Source organism: Schistocerca serialis, chromosome 1, assembly GCF_023864345.2.
Source record: "Schistocerca serialis cubense isolate TAMUIC-IGC-003099 chromosome 1, iqSchSeri2.2, whole genome shotgun sequence".
NCBI classification, from domain to species: Eukaryota; Metazoa; Arthropoda; class Insecta; order Orthoptera; family Acrididae; genus Schistocerca; species Schistocerca serialis.
Window position 1 is genome coordinate 813,093,894 of NC_064638.1, and position 27,863 is coordinate 813,121,756.

At 39.8% G+C, this 27,863-nt stretch overlaps 1 protein-coding gene across 1 annotated transcript in view; it reads right to left on the reverse strand.

Moving 5' to 3' along the window:
• LOC126484220 (ras GTPase-activating-like protein IQGAP1) overlaps positions 1-27,863 on the reverse strand; it is a 350,623-nt gene that overhangs the window by 83,984 nt on the left and 238,776 nt on the right. The window contains exons 21-23 of the mRNA XM_050107637.1: positions 26,346-26,638; positions 10,727-10,856; positions 8,280-8,374 (exon numbers count right to left, since the gene is read on the reverse strand). Coding sequence (XP_049963594.1) covers positions 8,280-8,374; positions 10,727-10,856; positions 26,346-26,638 — 518 coding nt within the window. The remainder of the gene's footprint in view (positions 1-8,279; positions 8,375-10,726; positions 10,857-26,345; positions 26,639-27,863) is intronic.

Below are 27,863 nucleotides of genomic sequence, written 5' to 3' on the forward strand. Positions count from 1 at the left end.
TCATGTCTTGGTTCTGCACGAGGCAGCATGTATGTAATTTTATGGGTGTTATGTCAATTCTGACATTTATCTTGGAACCAGCTGGCTTGCTGGAGCTTGCACAGAATAATTGTTACTTTGGGGATGAGAGCTGAAAATATATTGTTGTTGAACTGCAAAGATTCTACGAGTACATGATTTATTTCAAGAATAGAGAGTTGGTTAATATTATTCCCTTTACCCTGATACAGTCTTCAGAGAAGAATTAAATGGTGAGAGTGACATAGCTGATGACCCAAAGAATAGGATCAGCTGCATGCAAAACATATGAGTCCACTGGAAGAGACATGTGAGTTGTGCAACCCAACACAGCACTGTCTCTTGTCGTCCAAGAAAGCATCAGAACATGGCGACCGGGACAGGACTCTAAGAAAAAGGGAAATTGTAAGCCAAAAACAGGAAGAAGATATTTGAGTTGCCATAGCAACAAGGCATAACAAGACTGAGAAACAGTTCCGAGTAATTGCGTTGTGTCTACTGAACCAAAGGAAGAAAGTTGCAAATGCAACACAATATATGACAGGAGAAGGTAATAACGTCAAAAGAATGGAGCGAAGATTTCAACTTAAAGAAGATTTGGGTGTGGAGAGGAAGCAATTCTCACGCATGCAGTAACCAGCCACCGACATAGTAACCAACTGATGCCGACGCAGTAACCAGTCACTGACCAATAATTGTTCAAGGAGGAAGAGCGAGGGGGGGGGGGGGGGGGGGGAGAGGAAACTGTTCAAAGACTATAGTACTGTAGCTAGTACATGTAGAGGTGAAGTTGTTTTAGATGATCACTACATTGAAAATCAATAGGGATATGGATAGCATTCAAAAAACAGGCGAAACTTCAGAACCAGCCTTGGCTATGTCAGTGAGTAAGGAAGTGCCAGACTGGTTTGAGGTAGTGAACTTACTTAAAGCCCAGAGAGCAGATTCAGCAGCTTTAAGAAAAGAACTAAGTGGTCAAAATGCTTCTTTAAGAAAAGAACTAAATGTTAAATTAGATGCTCAAAGAGCAGATTTAAATGCTCAAAATGCATCTTTAAGACAAGAACTAAGTCACCAAAGTCTTAAGTCAGATTCAGTAAATACACAACTGAATATCAAATCAGATGCTCAGAGTGAGGTTTTAAGTAGGCAAAGCGAAATCTTAAACAGTCAAGCAGCAAATATAGTTTTATTAAAGACTGAATTTGACTCTTTAAATAATAAGGTAGAAAATCTGAAATTAGATTTAAAGAGTGAACTCACTAGTTCTTTGAATACTTATGTAAATCAATTATTCATTGACTTTATTTGGAGACAGAATGAAACTTTAAATATTCAAATGACGTATATAGGTTTGTTGCCCGTCAAAGTAGACGCACGAAGCAAAGAATCTAGTAATCGATGCAAAGGCATAGTTACTTTAGAGACTGAATGTGACATTAAATATAATAATAAAAAACCTGATCTTAGTGAAAAATTAAAATTTTGTCAAAATGTATGTAATGTTAAATTTAATAATGTAAGACAATGTTAAGTATGTCAAAAGAGGGCACAGATCAACCTAAGGAGTTAATATTGATTATTCAATCGAAAATTCCAAGTGTTAGTATACGAGCTGTTACTACATGAGCTGTCAGTTCGCGAATAAATAATGTAGAACAAAATTTCAAAGAAAAAATAGTCAACTTTGACATTATAAATGTAAGTATGTCTGGTGGAACTATTTGAGCTAATTACAGATCGAGAAATTACCGAGAGTATAATCTCCGAAAACGTTGCGACTGTTGCTTTTTCCAAACATAATGATACTAATGAGGTTATAGACGACTCGTGCGAGAAATTCAAACCCCATGACAAAGTTGGAAACAGAATAACTTTACCTGATGATGTGTTACCTAGTAAAGTGGTGATTGTTTTTCTGCGGGGAGACCTTCGCTCAAAATTTAATGAGAAGCACTGGTTTGCGATTGCTCAAGTGAGGTTAGTATCAGATTCACACAATCCAGGTGGAGTCACATCTGTTCCCCAGGGACGTTAACATTCTGTGTTAGTGGGCGGAGTGAAGACCGTCTGTTCCTGAGTTGTTTTCAGTGTTACTTCCACATTAGTTTTCCTACACCGAATTCCCTTCAAATCTTCACCTATTCTGTAATCTATTCACAACCCTTTAAACTATCCTACCATGTTAGTATTTAAGTAACTGAACGTGACAACAAGATTGTGACTAATTTAAGAGAAGCGCGAATAAACATTGATCTCTAAACATAAAATGGAACGAACAGAATAATGTTCTAGTAGAAGGGGAAATAAGATGGAACTATGTAAACAGAGTGACTTTAAGATGGAATGAACAGAATAGAATATTATATTTAGGAATAATGTAATATGAGGTGACTAATGAAATAACTATCCTAGCTTAGTGCATAATTTTCTATTTTGATAGAATATTTATATCTTTTATGAAATGGGATGTAGATGGGAGGATTTGTATCAATCTTGAAAGGGGTGGGTAGTGTAGGTAAAGACATTACCAACACTACACGCACCATATCTTTCATATGACCCTCGCATACAAGTGCGACTGATTCTTCACCATTTGTCGTTCCATAGGTGTTGCTAAGATTTCTCTTCAGGGGCTTGAAAGGTGAAGGTGAGAATGTCCATTCTGCAGGAGACATTTAACATCATCCGTCCTCCTCTGGCTTTGCACTCAAGTAGTGGTGAAGTAGGGATCCTGGGGAAGTGGGAGTGAGAACGGTTTTCCTGTCTTTAGGGCTATCTTCTTTTTCTCCTTCGATCTTAGCAACCATCTCTATTTTTTCCTTCCTTACTTCTCATCTGAGTACCGGTCTATCTTTACCCCTTTCAATATGCATATACTTCTATCGCTGAAGTCCTTCTCATTCTCCGTGGTTTCCTATAACCTTCAACTTATTTCAAATAAGTAGGCCGAAGAATCAGGCTGCACGAACACACATCGACATATACACAAAATTACACAAACATGAAAATTACAAGCTAGAAACCTAAAGCAGTGTCAGAACTGCCAAGGGTTGAAGCGGAATAAAGACATGTACATCTGGGTAGATGCACATATCGTATAGTTGATATACGACGGCTCTGCAGCATCCCTTTTCTTTTTCTTCTTTTGTTGCTTCTTATATATTTATACATAGCTATAAGAACAGAGACGTGAGAAGTGTGAAAAATGAAGGAGAGGAGAAACTAAGGAAGAACTAATGAGCATAAGCCAGGGAGGAACTAATTGTGATAATTATTTAGGAATATCAGTCAAATATTTGTTCTGATGATTTGTAAGATAGTGGGACAAGCATAAAGAAAGGTATGATATATTGAATTATATATAAATATGAGGTCTGCTGAAAGCGTAGAGGTTGAAAAGCAGTGGAGGACTCTAGCGGATCAAATAAGGTACCCAGAGGTAAGGGTGAAGTGTGAAGCAGAATTGAATTTTGCCAGGTAATATTTAGTGACAGTACACATAAAGATGTATACTAGGGCAATGAACCATGAGACCTACTCCCAAAGGATAAGGGGAACGCACCCAGCTTTTATTGAATGAAGAAAAGGGCAGATAGGAAGACCAAAGAGAAACTGATCTATACTGTGCAGGCAGGGGCACCTAGAAGGAGATTGACCTGTACCATAGAATATAGGAATAAGAAAGGGGCATACCTACTGAAATGGAAAGAGGTAGTGCATCAATTGGAGCAACCTGGAAGTAAGTATAGGTACTATGCCTAAAGGGAAGGACAGTATAGAGACAGAAGTCACACAATTTTATAGAGATTATTCTGGTAAGTTTGGATTCTTTACATCGACAGCGTTATTAGGAGTTATGAGTGTCGGAAAGAACACATTCATTTATTTTTTTCCCCAGAGTTTCCTCCAGACCAAAAGTTACTGTAGGAAATGAGGCTGTTGAGTACTAAAGAAAAGATAGTTTAGAGAATTATACTAAAGAATGAGGCAATCAAAAGTCTATGCCACCTGGAGTTTGTGATTGGAAATTAAAAATATTGTCCGCACAATTCCTAGATGTAAAAGTACTAACTCCAACAATGGGTTAAAATGCTCAGAACAAAAACAAGAAAAGGAAAATCTATGTATTAAGTACACAAGGACTAAAAGAGATATTGTACATGGATTGAAATAAAAATTAGTGTTGTGATAGATATTAAAGTACATAATGAATATGTGTAAAATATTGCGTGTTCGAGCTAAGGGGCGGGACATGTAGTGCTTCGAGAATTTTGGGGTAAATTCTAGAAACACTTGGCTCTCCACTGTCTTGAACACCCAATATTTTAATGACGAAAGTGATAGAGCCTTTTTACTGTGCCACACATATCTGTGTGTGCAGAAGGGACAACTGTCACGAGAAGCCAGGAGCTGCACCAGACAAGCGGCCCCGACAAGTGGTTACCAGCAGCACCTTGGAATTTATACAAAAAAGTCAAAGAGTGTTTGGATAATGTTCCGTGGTTTGTGGTGTCATGAGGATTGTTACAGAGACAGGTGAAGCTTGTATTGTATAGAGACTCTTACTTCAGGTAAGTTGGTTACTGCGTCGATGTCGGTGGCTGGTTACTGCATACGTGAGAATTGCTTCCTCTCCACACCCAAATCTTCTTTATCGAGCACGTATGTAATTCTATGGGTGTTTTGTCAATTCTGACAGCTATCTTGGAACCAGTTGGCTTGCTAGAGCTTGTACAGAATAATTGTTACTTTGGGGATGAGAGTTGAAAATATATTATTGTTTAACTGCAAAGATTCTACGAGTACATGATTTATTTCAAGAATAGAGAGTTGGTTAATATTATTCCCTTTAACATGACACAGTATTCAAAGAAGAATCAAACAGTGAGGGCGACATAGCTGATGACCCAAAGAGGAGGATCGGCTGCACGCACAACGTATGAGTCAACTGGAAGAGACATGCGAGTCGTGCAACCCAACACAGTAATATCTCTTGTTGTCCAAGAAAGCATCATAAACCAGAACCCCACCTCCAATCTCTCGGAGGTTGTTCAGGGATACTTTCCAAGCATTTTGGTAAAGGAGGTGTGAGGTCCCTGATGGCTCATTACAGAGTTATTGCATGCTGTTTGATTTCTTGCCCCAATCAACTTGGTATCTCTACTGCACTGAAAATGGTGCACAACAGTGCAAATGCCAATAGTATTACTATGGACAGGTTTACTGGTGAAGAACTGGCCAATATGAGCCTCATGTATGGGCTAAATGAATGCAATGTATGAGCAGCAACACAACACTATGCTGTGCTGTTCCCACAACGACAACAATGCCATCACAATACTTTTGCATCTGTCTCAGGATTGTTGCATTATGTTGGGAGTTTCAAGGTTCATATACATGTTTTCTTCACTGTTATGAAGCTACTGTCACAGAAATAAGAGTGACTGTAGCAACAAAATGAATAAATCGTAATTATATTACTGCTCAGTAATGAGCTGCTGGAGATAGTGGGTCCCTTATATCAAAATACTCAGAAGGTATTCTTGAACATCTGAAACTTTGTCAATGGAGTCATGGTTCATCCTGTATAGAACTGGAATCTTGACTCTAGCACTTTTTTTTGTAGCTTCCTCTCCTCTCATTTAGCTTTCATGTTTTTCTTGAGTCTACACTCTAAAGTGATTCAGCCTCATATCAGTACTTTATACAGTTTTTGTTTCTTTAAGTTGTGGCAAAAAAATAATTCTGATTTAAAGTAGAATCTTGGATAATTTTAGATTCCAGTCAATCCTGCTGTACTTACCCTATTACACGTTTTAAAATAATGTAACTGACAAGAATTAATCCATTTGTTGCATCTGTTTTAAATTAAATTCAGCTGGCATGACTCACCAAATAAACAAAATATTTAGAATTTTTCCACATATTATAATTAAAATAAAATTGTGTGAAAAATATTTGTCTTAACTACTGCAGTGAGTTATGCTATCACTACTAGAATTTCAAACATAGGTAAATAAAAATTTAGTTTACGCAGCACTACAGAACATGTACTGTAAGATGTGTTCCTTGGTTGGTTGACTTTCTCATAACAAAATGTCACAAGTAGATGAGACTGAAAGCAACTAAATCAACCAATAATTTCATAAGATTTTAGATAAGCTAAATCATTATGGTTTGAGGGGGGGCAGTGCACAAATGGTTTAATTCATACTTAACTGGAAGAATGCAGAAAGTTGAAATAAGTGGTTCATGTAATGTTAAACCAACAGCTGATTCCTCAAACTGGGGGGGCTATCAAGTACGGGGTCCCACAGGGTTCGATCTTAGGTCCTTTACTGTTCTTGATATACATTAATGACTTACCATTCCACATTGATGAAGATGCAAAGTTAGTTCTTTCTGCTGGTGATACAAGTATAGTAATAACATCCAAAAACCAAGAACTAAGTGACGTAATTGTAAATGATGTTTTTCACAAAATTATTAAGTGGTTTTCAGCAAACGGACTCTTTAAATTTTGATAAAACACAGTATATAGAGTTCCGTACAGTAAATGGCACAACTCCAGCAATAAATATAGACTTTGAATAGAAGTCTGTAGCTAAGGTAGAATTTTCAAAATTTTTAGGTGTGTCCATTGATGAGAGGTTGAACAGGAAGCAACACATTGATGATCTGCTGAAACGTCTGAGTTCAGCTACGTATGCTATTAGGGTTATTTCAAATTTTGGTGATAAGAATCTCAGTAAATTAGCTTAATATGCCTACTTTCATTCACTGCTTTCGTATGGCATCATATTCAGGGGTAATTCATCGTTGAGTAGAAAGTATTCATTGCTCAAAAACGTGCAATCAGAATAATTGCTGGAGCCCACCCACGGTCATCCTGCAGACATCTACTTAAGGATCTAGGGATCCTCACAGTAACCTCACAGTATATATATTCACTTATGAAATTTACTGTTAATCATCCAACCCAGTTCAAAAGTAATAGCATTGTGCATAGCTATAACACCAGGAGAAAGGATGATCTTCACTATGTAGAGTTAAATCTGACTTTGGCACAGAAAGGGGTAAATTATGCTGCCACAAAAGTCTTTGGTCACCTACCAAACAGCTTCAAAAGCCTGACAGATAGCCAACTAACATTTAAAAATAAATTAAAAGAATTTTTAGATGACAACTCCCTCTACTCATTGGCTGATTTATATATATATATGGTTATAATAGAGGGAAACATTCCACGTAGGAAAAATATATCTAAAAACAAAGATGATGTGACTTACCAAATGAAAGTGCTGGCAGGTCGACAGACACACAAACGAACACAAACATACACACAAAATTCAAGCTTTCGCAACAAACTGTTGCCTCATCAAGAAAGAGGGAAGGAGGGGAAAGACGAAAGGATGTGGGTTTTAAGGGAGAGGGTAAGGAGTCATTCCAATCCCGGGAGCGGAAAGACTTACCTTAGGGGGAAAAAAGGACGGGTATACACTCGCACACACACGCATATCCATCCACACACATATACAGACACAAGCTTGTGTCTGTATGTGTGGATGGATATGTGTGTGAGTGTGCGCGAGTGTATACCTGTCCTTTTTTCCCCCTAAGGTAAGTCTTTCCGCTACCGGGATTGGAATGACTCCTTACCCTCTCCCTTAAAACCCACATCCTTTCGTCTTTCCCTCTCCTTCCCTCTTTCCTGATGAGGCAACCGTTGGTTGCGAAAGCTAGAATTTTGTGTGTATGTTAGTGTGTCTATCGACCTGCCAGCGCTTTCGTTCGGTAAGTCACCTCATCTTTGTTTTTATATATATTTTTTCCCACGTGGAATGTTTCCCTCTATTATATATATAGATATATATATATATATAATAGAGGGAAACATTCCACGTAGGAAAAATATATCTAAAAACAAAGATGATGTGACTTACCAAATGAAAGTGCTGGCAGGTCGACAGACACACAAACAAACACAAACACACACACAAAATTCAAGCTTTCGCAACAAACTGTTGCCTCATCAGGAGAGAAGGAAAGAGAGGGAAAGGCGAAAGGATGTGGGTTTTAAGGAAAACCCTTCAACATTAGTGACATGCAATATTTTGTGTAATGTAATATCTTGTACAGACATCTTTTATTAACCTGACACGTTCCACATCATTACGAAGTGTCGTATTCACGATCTGTGGCAAGTATTAATCTAATCTAATCATTAATAATACTGACTAATTTACAAACAGACTTACGAAATCTGTCCTGATACAGTCTCTTGGTGATTGCGCCAGAATTTATATATATCAACAGGATTTGTGTCCATGGAAAGATTGTTGTTATTGATAACCTGCAATATAAATTGCTTTGCATACAATATTTCTAATACTCTCAAACATTATCTAGTTTGGCAGTGTTCTACATATGTTCCATATATGCTCAATATATTTAGTAAAAAAACGAACAACAGTTCGGTATTATCAAACTTGTTGGGAGCATATCCCTCTTTCTTATTTTCTGTTTCATTGATAAGAATAATAAACACTTTTATGACCATCAGTCAATAAATTTATTTGCGTCTGAAACAATATTTTTCCTAAAGAAAATGACAAATACACATCAGCCTACTTTCTCAAATGTCTCTGAAGATAAATGGAAGATAACAAGTATTACTGAGTGATAGCTCTGTTCAGAATCAATGGCAACATAAGTTTATGTACAAACATAGACAGCTCACAAACTGACTGTCAGACAGTTCAAAATGCTAACTTTTTTCTGTAATTAATATAGGCTCAATGCAACAGACAGTATGTAGCACATCTGCCCCAATGTCCAGAGATGGAACACAGTGAAAATCACTGACCTTTCTTTACAGCAACACACTGCCTTACAGAAACTGTGCGTAATATTAATCAACTTTTTAACGCTACATGTAATGGTTAATACAAGGCGCTTCTGGAAAGTTTGGTGAATGGTCCCTATATGATGAAAACTGCACAGGTTATGACGACATGCCCTTGCATACTCATTGAGAGAAATGTCAAGAAGTGCCTCTGTTGTGCAAATCACCAAAGCAAATTAGTAGTACACATTGTGATCAGACTATTGGAGTCAGTGTGTAACCTCATATGATTGCAAAATGGAGCAACATGTTAACACAACATTTCGGAAAACGGAGACTCGTGGAATGTTTGTACAAGTGTACAGTGTTCAAGCAATTTGAAGACAGAAAGGAAGGTGCTGAGAATGAGTCACATTGGGCCAACAGTATGATCGGTAGCTGTCATTGAGAGTGATTTAGAAGAACTGAAGATAAGCAAAGACGGTGAAAGCATTATCATTTGTTAACATTTGAAAAGGCAGAAAATTTGTGCCCAGTCTGTGTTACACACACTGACAGATGAACAAAAGCAAAATCAGATGGAAATGTCTGGAGATTTCATGAACATTTCTGACCAGAATCTGCAGCTTCTGAAACTATCATTACAAGAGATGTGACCTGGTACTACAAATATGATCCAGGTACCAAGCAACAGCCAATGACATGGTGTTCCTCATATTTCCCACTTCCCAAAAATAGTTCACTGACAAAATCCAAGAATACGATGACTATAATGAACATAATGATAATGATGAGGGGACTGATGACCTCAGAAGTTAAGTCCCATAGTGCTCAGTTGAGAATGATGATGAGGGCCTTTTTGTCAGAAAGGGCTCGATCCACTATGAATTTCTACCTTATGGTCACACTGTCAGTGCGAAAGTTCTGAAACAGAGACTGCAAAGCATTCAATGGGTTTGGCCAGAACTGTACCAGAGTGGACAGAGGAATTTCCTACACAACAACACCCACTTGCACACTGTGACCTATGTGCTCTACTTTGTCATACAATGCAAGGTGATTGTTATTAAATACCTTCCTTATTCGCCAGATTTGGTGGTGATAGATATTAAATTACCTCCGAAAGGACTGTGCTTCACATTCATCGTGGATCTCCAATAATGTGTGTCCATGGTGCTTTGAGCAATTACACAAGAAGTGTTTGATCACAGTCTCCAACAGGTTTACAACCAATGTCAGAATTGTGTTGTAGATAAAAGTTATTACGTTGAAGGTCAGGTATTTTGTTTGTAACTTGTTTCCTTTATTTTCTGTGAGCATTCATCAAACTTTGCAGATGCACAATGTATTTGTATCCTGTATGGATAAGCCACATAATGAATTAAACACATTCAAAATATATATGTACTACGGATATCTAATGTAAATGGAGGCAATTCAACAGAAGTTGTTAGCATTGCAATTAATGAGATTTCATTTATTAATGGTGGCCTGTAATTAGCTGCAACATAGCATGCATAAAATACATGATGAACTTAAAGTAGGTACTCACCATATAGAGGAGTTGCTGAGTCGCATACAGGCACAACAAAAAGACTGTTTCAGTTGCCTGAGACTGTGGTCAGGTGTGTGAGTTGCATTGCATTGCATTATGTTACGTTTGCATGTGTGTGTCTACGTCTACTGATGACGAAGGCCTTAATGGCTGAAAGCTTTATTTATTTGTGACAGTCTTTTTGTTGTGCCTACCTGCGACTCAGCATCTCTGTCATATGGTGAGTAGCGACTTTCCTTTTCATAATATTGTTACATTCCATCCCAGATTTTCCATTGTTTGATAATGAATTAAAAAGTTTTTACCTTCTCCACAAGTGGTCCAACCATTTCTTTGAGAGGATTCTGCCCCGAAACTTGACGTGCATAACTGACAACAAGGCTTAGAACCAATGGTTTATCTGTAACAACATCCATTGGACTGCTTATTTTGCTCCTGAAAAACAAAAATACAGGATGCTATATCTCTTCTCTTCTCTTTTCTCTATATATAATTTGAAGTCACTTGCTTGTGTCTGTCTGTGTAAGCAGCCTAATTGCAGGAACTGCAATTGGGATTTTAATCGAGGTTTGACTAGTAGATACAGTGAGTCATGAGGAACTTTTTGTGTATAATTTATAAATATTTTGTACAAATTGTCTGAATTAAGATTAAACTGTGGAAACAATTGCCACCTAGTGAACAGCTATCACAGCTCAAAAGAGCAGGAGTGCCTTGAGTAAACAGTAAGCAGAATCTGATTCACATACGGTATGTTGGTCTAGCTGTAGAGCATGTGGCTTGAAACTGCAAGGTTGTGGGATTGAATCCTGGCATTAATCTCTCAGTGATGTAGCGATATGGATTTCAAAACATGAAGACAATTCCGGACTGCCAATTTCTGCTTCCCTCAGATCAGCAACCACAACTCGCAGTCTTAATTCACTGCAATGTCTCTGAACTATGGGTAGTGAGTTACTCAACTCTGAAGTATCATAATAAATATGACCAATAACAAAAAGATAATGACCTCATCATCAGGCTGTTATGTAAGTCTTACAATCTGAAGTAATATATTTTTTCTAATAAATAGTTACACACACATATTAGAACAATTGCATAGTGAAAAACATGTGAATACAAAAATGTGGTGTTTTATTTTTTATACTACAAGTAAAACAGTTTCTGAAAAACATCGTTAGCAATTTTGCTTTGTTTATATATAGTACATTCTTTCAGCAGTGCAGCAGATGACTCAACTTTCAGCTTTCTGCCTTCCTTGAAACAAACCTAGATGTGGACACGATTCTTTGCATGGCACAGCGAAGAAGTCTGCCATGAAGAGTCACGACAAAGAATTGCAGCAAAGAGTCTCGACAATGCATCCAGTGCACACTAAGCTTTGGGAGAGAAATGCTCCAACACGAATTAATCATGTACATCATGCATTTTTTTTCTTTCTTTTTTTCTTTTATTTGTGCCACCTATGGTAGCCTTTGATACATAGTGGCTCACATACACACACTTACATCCGTGATTCGCATACAATATTTACAATGGTTGCAAATATAATGTTTACATCCATCACGTTCTCTCGTCATTGCCACGAGATGCCACTCCAAACACAAATTCAATATGGGACCCAACATTCATGCCTCCTGACAACATTCCTGAAATGTGCTGTTTGCTTCATGCAAGTTACATGAAAGTGATGATATTCAGTTACTTAATGCTGTTCTCTGAAATTTATTCATAACCCACTGCAGATGACTGAACAAAATACACTATGGCACACACGTTGTGTGGTTGTAGATAGTTAATGCTACCTGTGTGAAGCTGGGCCAGGTTGCTAGTAATACACACAGGACTCAGAAAATAATACACTACATTTTTAGCAAAAAGGTAACTCACGTTACCTTAAAGCGAATAAGATCTTCAATCAGCTCATGATTACATAGTGCTACTTTCTGTTTGTTCACATTTTCACATATCGTATTGTGATACTAACAATGTTATGGAGAAACACCAGCATGAATCTCTATAATGCCAATATACTGCAGCAATTGTAGCTACTGTTATATGTGAACAAACCAGACAAATCATGTTGTACAGATGATGAAGAAAGAGAACCATTTACTATATGATGAAAAGAGAACTCTAACGTCCTATGTGAAAAGTGCCCCTGAACACAAGGCATTTAATTGGAGTGTTCACACTGATACAGTAATCTGCCACAGTGTTGCAGCATTTCCTACAATGCTACCTACCAATTGCTGCAAACCACATTTCCTGCTGTGTCACTGCACTATGCATATGTTCATTACGCACACATGGAAACTAAACCTTTCTCAAATAATTCTGAGAAAAGTATTCAGTTACAAAACTCTATAATTTCACATCTTATAGTCTCACATTGATACCTGACAAAAAAATTAGTTAACTTTCCATTATTTTTCATATGTATTAAAATGTTTTTAATTCAAGTTACCAATTTGTAGAGTTTGCATTGAAAAACATCTGGTCCATTTAGGTCATACACTGTTGCATAAAAAATGTGGCTCACGTATCAAAGTTACTTTTAAACTGCGATGGTACCTATCAGTTACAGCTTAGTGTAGTTGCTCTTAAACAGCATCCTGTACAAGCAAATCAGTTCCAACTTTGCTTGGTATCGCTCGCACCTTAGATACTTGGGCTTAGCTCGATAGGGTTGAGCCACGCACTTCTACTTTCAAGCCCCACAGCTAATTTGCTGCAAATAGCAACCTTGTCTCTGATCCTGAAGTCAAATAGTCTATGCATTGGCCAGAAATGCAAATTAATTAATCACACAGAAATATATAATGAATAATTTGATAACAAGGGTTCTATTCTAATGTCCATAATTGATTTAAATGATTGAGAATTATTATTAATAACATTTATTCCAGAAAGGATATCTCAAAATAACAGGAAGTGGTCCTATGATATTCAATTAAAATGCAGACATATAATATCTTGTCAAATGCAGAGAAGTTACATTGAGAGCATTACGAGAATGGCAGCAAAATCCCCATACTAAACTGTTATCAAAGATATGCAATAACTAAGTCCATTTTGTCATCACAATATGCGAAATATTCATCAGCTCAAAACAGTTCAGAGTTCAATATGATGATTCACAAATTAAAAAAAGCGATACAAAGAGCAGTAACTCGGTCTTCGTGCTCTCAGTTCCATTAATCAAGAGGAAATAGTTAGAGTCCTACTCTGGAGCACATTCAGACCTCTTGAAATATAAAGTCTCTTCAAAAGTTAAATTCTCATAGCAGCTGGGCACTACCCAGAATTACACATGTTAACACAGTCAGATCACTCTTCTTCCAGCACTCAACACAAAGTGTCCAGAATTGCTCTTTTGAGCTCTTCACTCGAAAAGTCCCCGCCTCCTCATGACTCCCATAGTGTTCCACTACTGACTGCTTTTCTATTGGCTGAAGACCATCCCCACCAAAAATACAGCATTCTTATATGCTACAGACATGATTTGACTTATCTTGACCACTTTCTGAACTAAACTAATATATCACAGCAATATTTAAATCAAGAAATGTTATAATCATTCTGTCACACTCAGATAATTTGCAATAATTATAAATAAAGGTTTGTCCATAAATAAATAGGTCAGTATTCTTGCACAACTGTGCTCATGATAAACGACAACAGATTGTCCTCATATATTGTTGAAAAAATTATTTAGGTCTGCTTGACAGAAGTGTCTTTTGGTTTTTCTGTTCAACTGTGGTACGCACTACCACATGCAACTGACCACTTTCAAAATGAGGTATTCATGTTGTATTCATTTGTTGTGTAACTGTGGTGGAGAGGATGTTCTGACAAACATAAGACATAAAAGATGTTGTAAATCAATGGATAAAACAGATACAGATATGTAGCTCCCTGAGATGACAGCTGTAGTCTAATGCTATCACCCGAGATATTGTATGTTGAAATCGTATGAAGTGATTAAAAGTTGTTAATTCAGAGGTTCATAGAGTAAATGTTTATTCACTGTGAAATATTAGTTTCTGTAGTACAGGGCTATTACAAATGATTGAAGCGATTTCATAAATTCACTGTAGCTCCATTCATTGACATATGGTCACGACACACTACAGATACGTAGAAAAACTCATAAAGTTTTGGTCGGCTGAAGCCGCACTTCAGGTTTCTGCCGCCAGAGCGCTCGAGAGTGCAGTGAGACAAAATGGCGACAGGAGCCAAGAAAGCGTATGTCGTGCATGAAATGCACTCACATCAGTCAGTCATAACAGTGCAACGACACTTCAGGACGAAGTTCAACAAAGATCCACCAACTGCTAACTCTATTCGGCGATGGTATGCGCAGTTTAAAGCTTCTGGATGCCTTTGTAAGGGGAAATCAACGGGTCGGCCTGCAGTGAGCGAAGAAACGGTTGAACGCGTGCGGGCAAGTTTCACGCGTAGCCCGCGGAAGTCGACGAATAAAGCAAGCAGGGAGCTAAACGTACCACAGCCGACGGTTTGGAAAATCTTACGGAAAAGGCTAAAGCAGGAGACTTACCGTTTACAATTGCTACAAGCCCTGACACCCGATGACAAAGTCAAACGCTTTGAATTTTCGGTACGGTTGCAACAGCTCATGGAAGAGGATGCGTTCAGTGCGAAACTTGTTTTCAGTGATGAAGCAACATTTTTTCTTAATGGTGAAATGAAAAGACACAATGTGCGAATCTGGGCGGTAGAGAATCCTCACGCATTCGTGCAGCAAATTCGCAATTCACCAAAAGTTAACGTGTTTTGTGCAATCTCATGGTTTAAAGTTTACGGCTCCTTTTTCTTCTGCGAAAAAAACGTTACAGGACACGTGTATCTGGACATGCTGGAAAATTGGCTCATGCCACAACTGGAGACCGACAGCACCGACTTCATCTTTCAACAGGATGGTGCTCCACCGCACTTCCATCATGATATTCGGCATTTCTTAAACAGAAGATTGGAAAACCGATGGATCGGTCGTGGTGGAGATCATGATCAGCAATTCATGTCATGGCCTCCACGCTCTCCCGACTTAACCCCATGCGATTTCTTCCTGTGGGGTTATGTGAAAGATTCAGTGTGTAAACCTCCTCTACCAAGAAACGTGCCAGAATGGCAAGCTCGCATCAACGATGCTTTCGAACTCATTGATGGGACATGCTGCGCCGAGTGTGGGAGGAACTTGATTATGGGCTTGATGTCTGCCGAATCACTAAAGGGGCACATATCGAACATTTGAGAATGCCTAAAAAAACTTTTTGAATTTTTGTATGTGTGTGCAAAGCATTGTGAAAATATCTCAAATAATAAAGTTATTGTAGAGCTGTGAAATCGCTTCAATCATTTGTAATAACCCTGTATATATTGAAACATTGTTGCGTAATTGGATGCACCTCATTTACCTGATGTTACCTACGTATTCAGATTGCATGAATACTTGACTGTGAGTTATTGTGAAATCTCAAAGAGCTGTAAATTGGCAATATTCCAGATAGTCTGACATTCTGCCACCTCTTGGAACATTGTCTCCTGCCCAAAGTCCATGCAAGCTATTATCATCCAAATTCCCAGAGTTGGAATTTACTTATTTCTGGTAACACTTCTTGTCTCTCCACCTGGCTGGCCTACAGAGGTCGTGGCAGTCTACCCCGAGTCCTGGGACCACCTAGCGTTCAGCTGTACATCAAATACACCTTGCATTGTAGCAATTCTGGGCAGCCAATTCATTCATCTAAATATGCATAATGTTACAGTACCTGAAAGCTGAGTAGTATCTATTTCCAATCTAGACTAAATACAAAGTCTATGGACACTTGATGCATATTGGCTGTTCGCTTTTGTCCCTGGATCTTCAGCTGACATCTGTTTATCAATTTTCCTGACGTTTTGGCAACACAAATGTCAACCCTTCACTGCAGATGGGAGACCAGAACAGAGTTCATAGGTGCAGATAATATATACCTCTCATACGAATATCTCGGGGCTTTACCCTGGTCAGTACCTCTGTCATTTTCCTCTTGCTACATGAAATGGTCGTTTGCTGCAGCAAGAAGCTTTCCTCTTTCTTGTTGAAACTGTTGTCATGTTCATTAATTTCTATGGCTTCTCTAAAAAAGAGTGTATGGTAGCTTTTCTCCAGAGAGAGCCATGTTTTTGATGTGGATAATGAGTTTCTAACTTTAAGTAAAATAATCACCGGTCATTTTGAAGTAAGCAGAAAACTCTTTCTTATCTAGATAAACCTGCATTATAAAAACATTTTTCGTACTGGTATCTTTCTAAATCTTTGTCCCATAACTGCCAACTTGTTTCTCTAAAAAAGTCTTCACAATTAGTTGATAACCTCATAAGTTTGCCACTATCTTCCTGATCTGAGATTTAAACATCTCCTATATAAATGAGTCCATCTATATCTTTTTCTTTATTTTCAGTTAATATTAATTCTTCTGTACAGGCAGTAATTTGATCTTAGCATGCCATTTTTCGAGTCAATCAAGGCCTTTTCTGTCTCTGTATTGATCTTCACTCAGTGTAGCACTCTTAGGCAGGGCACCTATCACCGTGACACAGCAAGTGGCATGGCATACAGCAAGGCACAAGGCATGCATCTATCTCACAACTTCAGATGGAACATACACAGTCTAATGGAGCAGTACCTAATGGACTGACGTGATGTAACTGACTTTTATGGCATGCCAAAATGCTACCAGATGGATGCGGAGTGACCCACTTTTTGCCACGCAGCATATGTGTGCTACTTAAAGTTTATGAAAGTTTCTGCTTTGGTTGCATGTCTGTCTCTGTACCCAGGAAAACGCAAAACAATCTGAAGTTAACTACATATTTTTGTTGGTCAAATGGAAAAATATCCAAGCATTTACAATAACAGCAGTGTGTGAACAGAGCACAAGGAAGCTTGAAATAAAGTTTGGGAAGGGACTGCTAGTGAAACATCATAGACAGATGCAGTAACTGGAATCCATTTAGTTTGATTGTGGAACAAAAAGAAGGTATAGAACTGTAAAGAGAATTACATCAGGGCATTTTCTATTAGACACACCTGAAAATCTAATGATTTGCTGGATCTAATGCAACATCAAATGGTTCAAATGGCTCTGAGCACTATGCGACTTAACGTCTGAGGTCATCAGTCACCTAGAACTTAGAACTAATTAAACCTAACTAACCTAAGGACATCACACACATCCATGCCCGAGGCAGGAGTCGAACCTGCGACTGTAGCGGTCGCTCGGCTCCAGACTCCAGCGCCTAGAACCGCACGGCCACTCTGGCCGGCAACGGAACATCAGATCCGTTCAATATGTAGCTGCAAACATACTTTGTTCTGAAAACACAATGCTCCATTTGGGCTATGAAGGAAACTAAGAGTGAATTACTCAATTCCATAGCATTGTTTAAAGGTCACTGTCAGTTTTCTAATTTTTTTATGTGAGTCCTCAATAGGGTGGTTCACACTGTGCTGCACAGCTGACTTAGAAGACACATCATCATGAAGCTGTATAAAGTTATGAAACTTCGATTTTATAGATTTTGTTCACGTCACAATTTACTGTAGTGGATCTCTGACACTAATATACCAAAAGAACAATCTACAGATCTAGTTCCCCTGGATAATCCATAGTTAAATATATGCCTTTAATTAACTAATTGTCTATGAGGACTCGTCATATGCTTTGATAGAGGAAAAGCAGTCTTCGTCCAGCAAAGTTTTAGGTTCTAGAATTAGAAATGTGTCTTCTCACAATACTCTCCCATCACTCTAGGGGGTCATAGTCTCCTATGTCAACTGATAAAAATAATCAATTTGTACCTAAAAACAGTGGAAAATGCTATGTATGGGAATTATAAAATGTCCATCCAGATTTTGCAGGAGTTTTAAATCTGATGAGCTTCATTCACTCTGTAAAGTTTCATCTGTATCAAAGAGCAACCTATCATGCCTTTCCTTTGTGATTCACATAAGGATAATGTTTGTGGAAAGTCAGCTGCACAATAAGGTTTTGAAAAAATCCTACATTTATCTTATTGTTGACAAGCACTTTACCAGTAGCTTCGCTTCCAGAATAGTTGGACATTGGGTTTCTGTTTCTTATTGGTGACACATTTTTTTCTTCTTTCATCCAGCTTTGTTGCTGACTCAAGTCCTTTTGCAGTAAATGTCTCTTCAAGTAAGTGACATCCAGAGTACAATATTCTTTAGTTATGTCAATAGGAAAATCCCAATTCACTTCACTGAGTGCCGGTACACACACCATTTGTTCAACATTACTTTAACAAGAACTGTTATTGAATGCTACTTAAATGAAACTGGTATTGTAGACATGAAAAATTGATGTATACAGTATATTGCTACCTCTGCCACTGGATCTGGAGTTGTCTGTCTTTACTTTTAGAATTAATGTAATACTTGATGCAATATTAACTTAAAATGATAGTGTGACTAACTATATACACCATATATGAAGCGAAACATGAGCCACTATTGGGCACAGCACCCACCCACAGTGTTGCGAGTGTGGTGCATCATAGCTCATCACAGCCAAACATCAAAATACACTCCTGGAAATGGAAAAAAGAACACATTGACACCGGTGTGTCAGACCCACCATACTTGCTCCGGACACTGCGAGAGGGCTGTACAAGCAATGATCACACGCATGGCACAGCGGACACACCAGGAACCGCGGTGTTGGCCGTCGAATGGCGCTAGCTGCGCAGCATTTGTGCACCGCCGCCGTCAGTGTCAGCCAGTTTGCCGTGGCATACGGAGCTCCATCGCAGTCTTTAACACTGGTAGCATGCCGCGACAGCGTGGACGTGAACCGTATGTGCAGTTGACGGACTTTGAGCGAGGGCGTATAGTGGGCATGCGGGAGGCCGGGTGGACGTACCGCCGAATTGCTCAACACGTGGGGCGTGAGGTCTCCACAGTACATCGATGTTGTCGCCAGTGGTCGGCGGAAGGTGCACGTGCCCGTCGACCTGGGACCGGACCGCAGCGACGCACGGATGCACGCCAAGACCGTAGGATTCTACGCAGTGCCGTAGGGGACCGCACAGCCACATCCCAGCAAATTAGGGACACTGTTGCTCCTGGGGTATCGGCGAGGACCATTCGCAACCGTCTCCATGAAGCTGGGCTACGGTCCCGCACACCGTTAGGCCATCTTCCGCTCACGCCCCAACATCGTGCAGCCCGCCTCCAGTGGTGTCGCGACAGGCGTGAATGGAGGGACGAATGGAGACGTGTCGCCTTCAGCGATGAGAGTCGCTTCTGCCTTGGTGCCAATGATGGTCGTATGCGTGTTTGGCGCCGTGCAGGTGAGCGCCACAATCAGGACTGCATACGACCGAGGCACACAGGGCCAACACCCGGCATCATGGTGTGGGGAGCGATCTCCTACACTGGCCGTACACCACTGGTGATCGTCGAGGGGACGCTGAATAGTGCACGGTACATCCAAACCATCATCGAACCATTCCTAGACCGGCAAGGGAACTTGCTGTTCCAACAGGACAATGCACGTCTGCATGTATCCCGTGCCACCCAATGTGCTCTAGAAGGTGTAAGTCAACTACCCTGGCCAGCAAGATCTCCGGATCTGTCCCCCATTGAGCATGTTTGGGACTGGATGAAGCGTCGTCTCACGCGGTCTGCACGTCCAGCACGAACGCTGGTCCAACTGAGGCGTCAGGTGGAAATGGCATGGCAAGCCGTTCCACAGGACTACATCCAGCATCTCTACGATCGTCTCCATGGGAGAATAGCAGCCTGCATTGCTGCGAAAGGTGGATATACACTGTACTAGTGCCGACGTTGTGCATGCTCTGTTGCCTGTGTCTATGTGCCTGTGGTTCTGTCAGTGTGATCATGTGATGTATCTGACCCCAAGAATGAGTCAATAAAGTTTCCCCTTCCTGGGACAATGAATTCACAGTGTTCTTATTTCAATTTCCAGGAGTGTATATTACTTATTTAGTCTGGACTTTAAAGAGATATGGCTCTCCTTCCAGTGTTAAGAATGATTTTGATATGTTAGCTTCATTTTTTATGCCAAACTGTGAGACCTAAAATGCACTAGATGTAAACTATGGTTAATGACTACATCTTTTACCGCAAATTTCTGGAAATATGTCATGGTACTTGCTTAATTTTTAAATACCAAAATAACTGCAGGCAATATCAAAAAGAGAGCCATTTGATCAAGCTGCAATATCAGACTTTAGAGTATGAATGAATCAAAATTTTTTATCGAAAGTTTCCTCAAAATTGAATCAGAAAGACAGCATGGCAGTGAATTCAAGAAAAACCCAAACCAGTGGTTTATAATTTTTTTTACTTGAAAAGTAAATATTTTACTGAGAAACTAACTACAGAGACAGATGATGTTTTGCTTCATCCATGTGAAACACAATCAAGTTGGTTAAAGCCCCAGAACACTTTCAGCACACGAAAATGACATGGTGCAGTGTTACTTTTCTTGGTGTCAAGTTGCGCATGCCATGCCAATGTTATATATCTGCTACGCCATGCTTCATGTCACTTATCATGCTACTCTAGTGGAACTTGGGAGTTGCTAATATTAGTAATTATTCACCGTGACAAATACCGGTAGGCATTACAGTGTATAGGACCTTGGGATATAGCAGAATTTTTGTTTTGTTTCTGAGGTGATTCCAACTATTTTTGTAAAATGAAAATATCAATCTGTCATGTGATCCTACAGTTTTCTCCAAATCATGGAAAAAGCAAAGATTTGAAGACATGATACTTTTAACCAGTCTGTCAGTATGGCAACAAACATCAAACACCATATATCAGGAGACTATTTCTTCTCATGGTCACCAGTTTTACATCCAAAATGAAGTTTTTAGCACTTTTTAACAAGAGGATTGTGTTTTCAGCTAAATATTAACTCCTCACAGACATAAAAAAGAAGTTGTGCTATTTCCAAAGGTACACGGAAACTGAGAATGACTTATTAGGCATGTTGCTAAACATCCATCATTTTTCAACAGTTAACATCTGCAGGGCATTTATATTAAGCTCTAATAGAATGACCAGACCACAATGTTTCCAAAGATTTTGATAGGGGGCAATGTGTCACAAGATGCCTGAGCTTGATAAATAGAAACAAATTTCATTTTAGAATACACGACACACAACTGCGTCAAAAAAAAAAAAAGAAAAATCATTTGCATTAATTGTGACAAAATGTTGTTGACCAACGTAATAGAGAAGTGTGATCTTCGTCAGATGATGTCCGATGATGATTGACTGCAGAAGATATTTCTCTATGACGTGCACAAGGATTCAAGTTCTGGCACCACTGCAACTAATGTCATTGCAGTGTGGGGCACCTAATAGATTCCTACCGCTGATACTCTTATGCCACCGCACTGCCAAAGTAGACTTTCTACGTGACGAGTAACGAAGAATTTCCAACAAAGATCAGCCAGAACATTATGACCACTGACCTACTATCGATATAAGCCCATCCAGGTGATAGAAGTGTCACCTGGTGAGGAGTGACTGCGAGTCCAACATATGCACGGTGCATGTAGTATCAGTGAGTGTGCTGTGAGTGTGTCGAATGGGGAAGGTGTGCGATCTGAGGTTGATCGATGGCAGATTGTGATGGCCTGGAGGCTCGTCATGAGCATTTTGGAAATGGCACAACTTTTCAGGTGTTCGAGGACTATTGCAGTGAGTGTCTTCAATACTTTGTGAAGGCAAGGTGAAACCACATCCAGACATCGTAGGGCTGGGCAGCCATCCCTTATTACAGATGGCATAGATTTAGCAGACTGGTAAAACAGTCAGGCAGCAGATTGCCAAAGAACTAACATCAGACTTTAATACTGATCAGAGTACAAGTGTGTCTGAACATACAGTGCATCCAACACTCCTAAGAATGGGCCTTTGCATCGGACGACCCATAAATGTGCCAATATTAACACCACATGCGGATTGGCACTGGACATTGGCACAGTGGCAGTTTTTTGCATAGTCTGATGAATTCTGATACCTTCTTCATCAGGCTGGCAGGAGGGCATGAATCCATCATCTTCCAGGGGAACGGCTCCTTGACACATATACTGCAGGACAGAGACAAGCTGGCGGCAGCTCCATTACACTCCGGGGAACATTCACATGGACATCCATGGGTCCAGTGGAGCTCATGCAAGCCACCATGATGGCCAAGGAATATCTTACAATGGTTGCAGACCACGTACACCCTTTCAGGATGATCATATTTCCCAATGGCAGTGGCATTTTCAACAAGACAATGTGTCATGTCACAAGCCCAGGGGTGTGATGGAGTGGTTCGAGGAACACAGTGGCAAGTTCCAACTGATGTGCTGGCTCCTCAGTTTGCCAGGTCTGGACCTGATCAAACATATCTGGAATGTGATTGAATGTGGCATCAGAGCTGATTGGCCCCCCTCCCCTGAATTTACAGGAATTAGCTGGTGTGTGTGTGTGTGTGTGTGTGTGTGTGTGTGTGTGTGTGTGTGTGTGTGTGTGTGTGTGTGCGCGCGCGCGCGCGCCAACTCCCTTCAGTGACCTAACAAGGTCTCATTGCTTCAATGCCACAATGTCTTGTTATCTGTGTCAAAGGTGGACATATTGGCTATTAGGTAGTTGGTCATAATGTTCTGGCTGATCAGTGTAAGATACCTGTGTAAAGTTAACTTGTTTATTACCTAAGCAGAGGAAACTATCCTACCCACTCAACAACTGAAATCCTTTAAATGATTTACATTTACTGACAACATTTTCATAAGGTGGACCCATGTCATGTGCAGCCTCTGCCCTTTCCTCCAGAACCTCGACACCTACTCCCCAATCTCCTCCACTCATTCCTCTTCAAGTCAATGAACTACCTTTCTAGATGTTTTATCTCTACCACTCTGATAGTGCCATAAAAACCTCTGTCCAAATCAAATGAACAACAGTATCTTCATTTTCATACTTGTCATCTATTCCACATTAAGTAGTCCCTCCCCACAGCATTGGCACCCACAGATATCACATCTGCACTGGAAAGCAAAGGTTATCCAAACTTGCTCACACGCTAGTCAGGCAGGTGTACCTGTCCAGCAGGTCCAGAAGTAGATTTCTTGAGTCGTTTCTTATTGTGGCACCAACAAAACTGCAGTTAGTGTGAAACAGTCACCAAGCAGTAATTCTCACATCCACCAGGCCTGTAGAAGCTCGTCTACTCCTTTGCCATGGCTTCAGCCATTTGTCATTGTGCCCTGAGATAAGGAATATGCTACCCATGATCCTACATTTTCTGTCCTAAATAGTATTCCACTGGCCATCCAACGGATACATCGGATCCTGCTCCCCATGGGCCATTACCCTGTGGATGACATAGGCGCAAAATATGTCCTTTATACCCACTTGCCACCGCCTACAGCAGTCCATTCATATCTATTTCCTATCCTATAGAAGATATAGCCACATGTGAAAGCAGCCACACTATGTACCAGCTGTAGTGCAATTCTATGTTAGAACAATTATTATCTGCCTACCTGATGGAATGGCTACTTCTGAACTGCATACACCTGCAAACTTGACAATGTAATTGCTGAAATTGTGGCATACAGCAAGAGCAATTACCACAACAGCTGCTACAATGCACTTGACTTTTGGATGCCTCCAACACTTGAAAATCCTCAGAATATAGGCAAGAATGGTTAGCAGACTCCCAACACCCCTCATGCCACCATCACCGCCACCTCCATCACCGCCGCCACTGCTGCTGCCACCATTCCCATTACCCCGAGCCACTATTCACAGGCACTGCTGCTCTCTCTCTCTCTCTCTCTCTCTCTCTCTCTCTCTCTCTCTCTCTCTCTCTCTCTCTCTCCCCCCCCCCCTCTCTCTCTCTCCCCTTTTCTCTGAGATATTGTTTTTGTAGCTAAACTCAAAAAAATAGCTAAACTCAAAAAATAGCCCTAGCTCAAAAGTTAGTAGCAATATTCTGAGAAGGAATCTTCAACTCTTTTGGTCCTGTCTTCCTCAGTTGCGTGTAATATTATAGTATATTGATAATTTTTACTTATGGACCGTCTGACAGACCATAAGTAAAAATTATCAATATACCGTAATATTCTGAGAAGGAAATTTGTTATTCACCATATAGTGGAGATGCTGAGTCACAGATAGGCACAACAAAAAGATTTTCACACTTAAAGCTTTCGGCCAATGGCCTCAATCAACAATAGACACACACACGGACACACACACACACACACACACACACACACACACACACACACACACACACACTCACTCACTCACTCACTCACTCACTCACTCACTCACTCACTCACTCACTCACTCTCTCTCTCTCTCTCTCTCTCTCTCTCGTGCGCGCGCAAAAGCAACTCTCACACACACTACTGCAGTCTCAAGCAACTGAAACCACACTGCAAGCAGCAGCACCAGTGCATGATGAGAGTGGTGACTGGTCGGGCGGACAGGAGGAGGCTGGGGTGGGGAGAGGGAAGGATAGTATGGTGGGCACGGCGGACAGTGAAGTGCTGCAGGTTGGGCAACGGGCAGGGCAGGGGGGAGGGGGGGGGGGGGGGGGGAAGTAGTGGGAAAGGAGAGAAATAAATAAAAAAATAAAATAAATTAAGAAAGACTGGTTGTTATGGTGGAATGACGGCTGTGTAGTGCTGGAATGGGAGCAGGGAGGGGGCTGGGTTGGTGATGACAGCAACGAACGAAGGTTGAGGTCAGTAGAGTTATGGGAACGTAGGATGTATTGCACGGAAAGTTCCCACTTGCGCAATTCAAATTTAGTTAAGTCTTTGTACTGTTAAGTGTGATCCACGCATAAATCATTTACAGATGTGTAGTTGCTTTATATAGTTTTTGTTTCTATACTAGAAAGTTGAAATGCTTACATAAAAATGTTAGTTTATTATCATTACTACAAATTTTTAATAGGATAGTTTTCTGTGCACAGTTTACACTACAGAATGTCAAATGCCCAGTAATATTATAACTAGTGTACTAATACCTACAACAAATTACAAGTTAAAGTTCCAAAACAAAAGAAGTTGCCATGTACAATTTAAATCATTTATATGATAACAAAAACATTCTGAGAGGACAAATTACAATTTAATATTGCAGCTAACAGAAAGGAGCGTTTGCTCATTTGGGGAAAAAGTGAAATGAATCACCCATGGCTAGTTCAAAGAATGATCAATTAAAGCAATTTAGGACAATGATGGGAAACATAAATTCAAACAACCATGCATAGCTTCATATCCCTATCTTCCTTACATAGATTTCTGTACCATTCCCCTAACATACTGGAGTTTCATATGATGATAATGTCAGACGGAAAGGACTGTCTGTCTGTATTTAAAATGTTGATGGATTACGAAGACAAATTCCACACACTTGAGTACTGAAACAAATTTTCTGTCTAGTGTATGCCTTGATCATGGTATCCTCTAGGTTAGTGAGGCCCAAGTAAGAAGGAGAGAAAATGTTTAATGTCCTGTAGATGACAACAGCGTTAGAGACCAGGTCACTGGATATAGTATCTGTCCATTTCAAAGGAACAGTCCCACCCATGGCTCCCAAATACCAGCCTTAAACACTGTGTGTGTGTGTGTGTGTGTGTGTGTGTGTGTGTGTGTGTGAGAGAGAGAGAGAGAGAGAGAGAGAGAGAGAGAGAGAGAGAGAGAGAGAGGAGGGGGCATACATTACTGGAGCAGAGTTAGCAGATGGCAGGTATTTACAAAACATGATCACATTTCTAACCTTTAAAGGATTAAAGTCATTCCTTATCAGGAGAAAAGGGTAATTCAGGAAACAGAATATGTGACATTTACCTTATCTCTTCTTGCAGAGCAGCAGCAAAAAGTCGAAGCAGTAAGTAATCTTCTCGTGATCCCGAACCAAAATTGAAAATAGCAAGAACCACAGTGCGGAGAAATGCTGTTGTCTTTGAGCGTGGCAAGCAAGGTAATAAGCGAGCCAAGTAATGAGGTTCTGTTTGTAAAAGGTAAAATAGCTTTCGGTAATATTCTACAATATGCTGACCACTTCGACTTAATTTTCCATCCATCAATTGACCAGCTGATGCAGCAGTGGCTCGTAGTCGTGAACCGTGGGCTGCTACATCCTAGAAAACAGTGCCAATATTTGATACACAAATGAGAAAATTTCTACAGTTGTAAAATTTCAATAAGATAACAAGTCTCTAAAACAAAAACAAAACAGTAAAAAAAAATTTCAGAGTGAGAGATATGAGTACTGAATAGTTCAGGTATATGGCCGATGACCTCTATGAGATAGGTGGAAAACAGACTAAGGGGCTATTTCTCAATTCAGGACATATTACCAACTGCTTTCTGGATCTATCACACAATTAGAGCAAGTTGAGTTTTACATGAATCACACACTGTGTAAATTATGTTGATTTTAACAGAAAAGCGATTCATTCCATAATTATACAACATACTAATTTCAATATTTAATTCAATCAGTAAAGGTAATAACTCACTATACAGTCGAGATGCTGAATCATCAATTGGCACATAAACAAGACTGAAAACACTGCGTGAAAGTTGAGGCCAGGATGATTATGGGATTGGAGGATATGCTGCAACCTACACTAATCCTTGCCCCTCACCCACTTCCCCTCTTGCCCTGTAAGCCAAATTTCACTCATTGTGCGCTCAAGACCTCTTCTCTACTGTCTCCCAGTTTCTCTGTCCTATCTCCCTTTCTCAATCCATGCCTTCATGTCACTGTGTGCTACATACAACATCCTCTACCTGTGAGCAGGAGTTCACAGGTTTTTATCTGATGCACTTGCTGCCTCCCCTTTCCAGCCACCAGCTACCCTTCCCTACTCCGCCCTCCTACTTCCCACCTTCTTTCTCCCTCCAATTAGTCTACATGACACAACCCCTCACACTCTAGTCAATCTGCAGTGCCAGCACAATGTAGTCAGCTGGGACAATGTCACCATACACATAGGTAAATGTGTATACTGCTGCAATAGATGTAAAAATGTAATCTTAGGATTGATTGTTCCATGTGTGATATTCATTCACAATATTTTGACACACAACTTTACTTCCCTGTTATTAAAAGACATCATCATCCGCAAACCCATTAGTTATTTATTTCCATGTTCTTTTGAATCATAATTGTGACCTCTTTCTACGAAATGGAACAAGTAAGTTTTACAATTACAGCACATATTCTGCGCAGAAAATATGGCAACATGCTGAACATTTACATAATTTCTTAAGTTTATTCTTTTCTTTTAAAGAAAACATGCACATAGTGATTTATATTTAACCATGTTTAATATTGTCATGCTGGCAGACGTTGTGTGT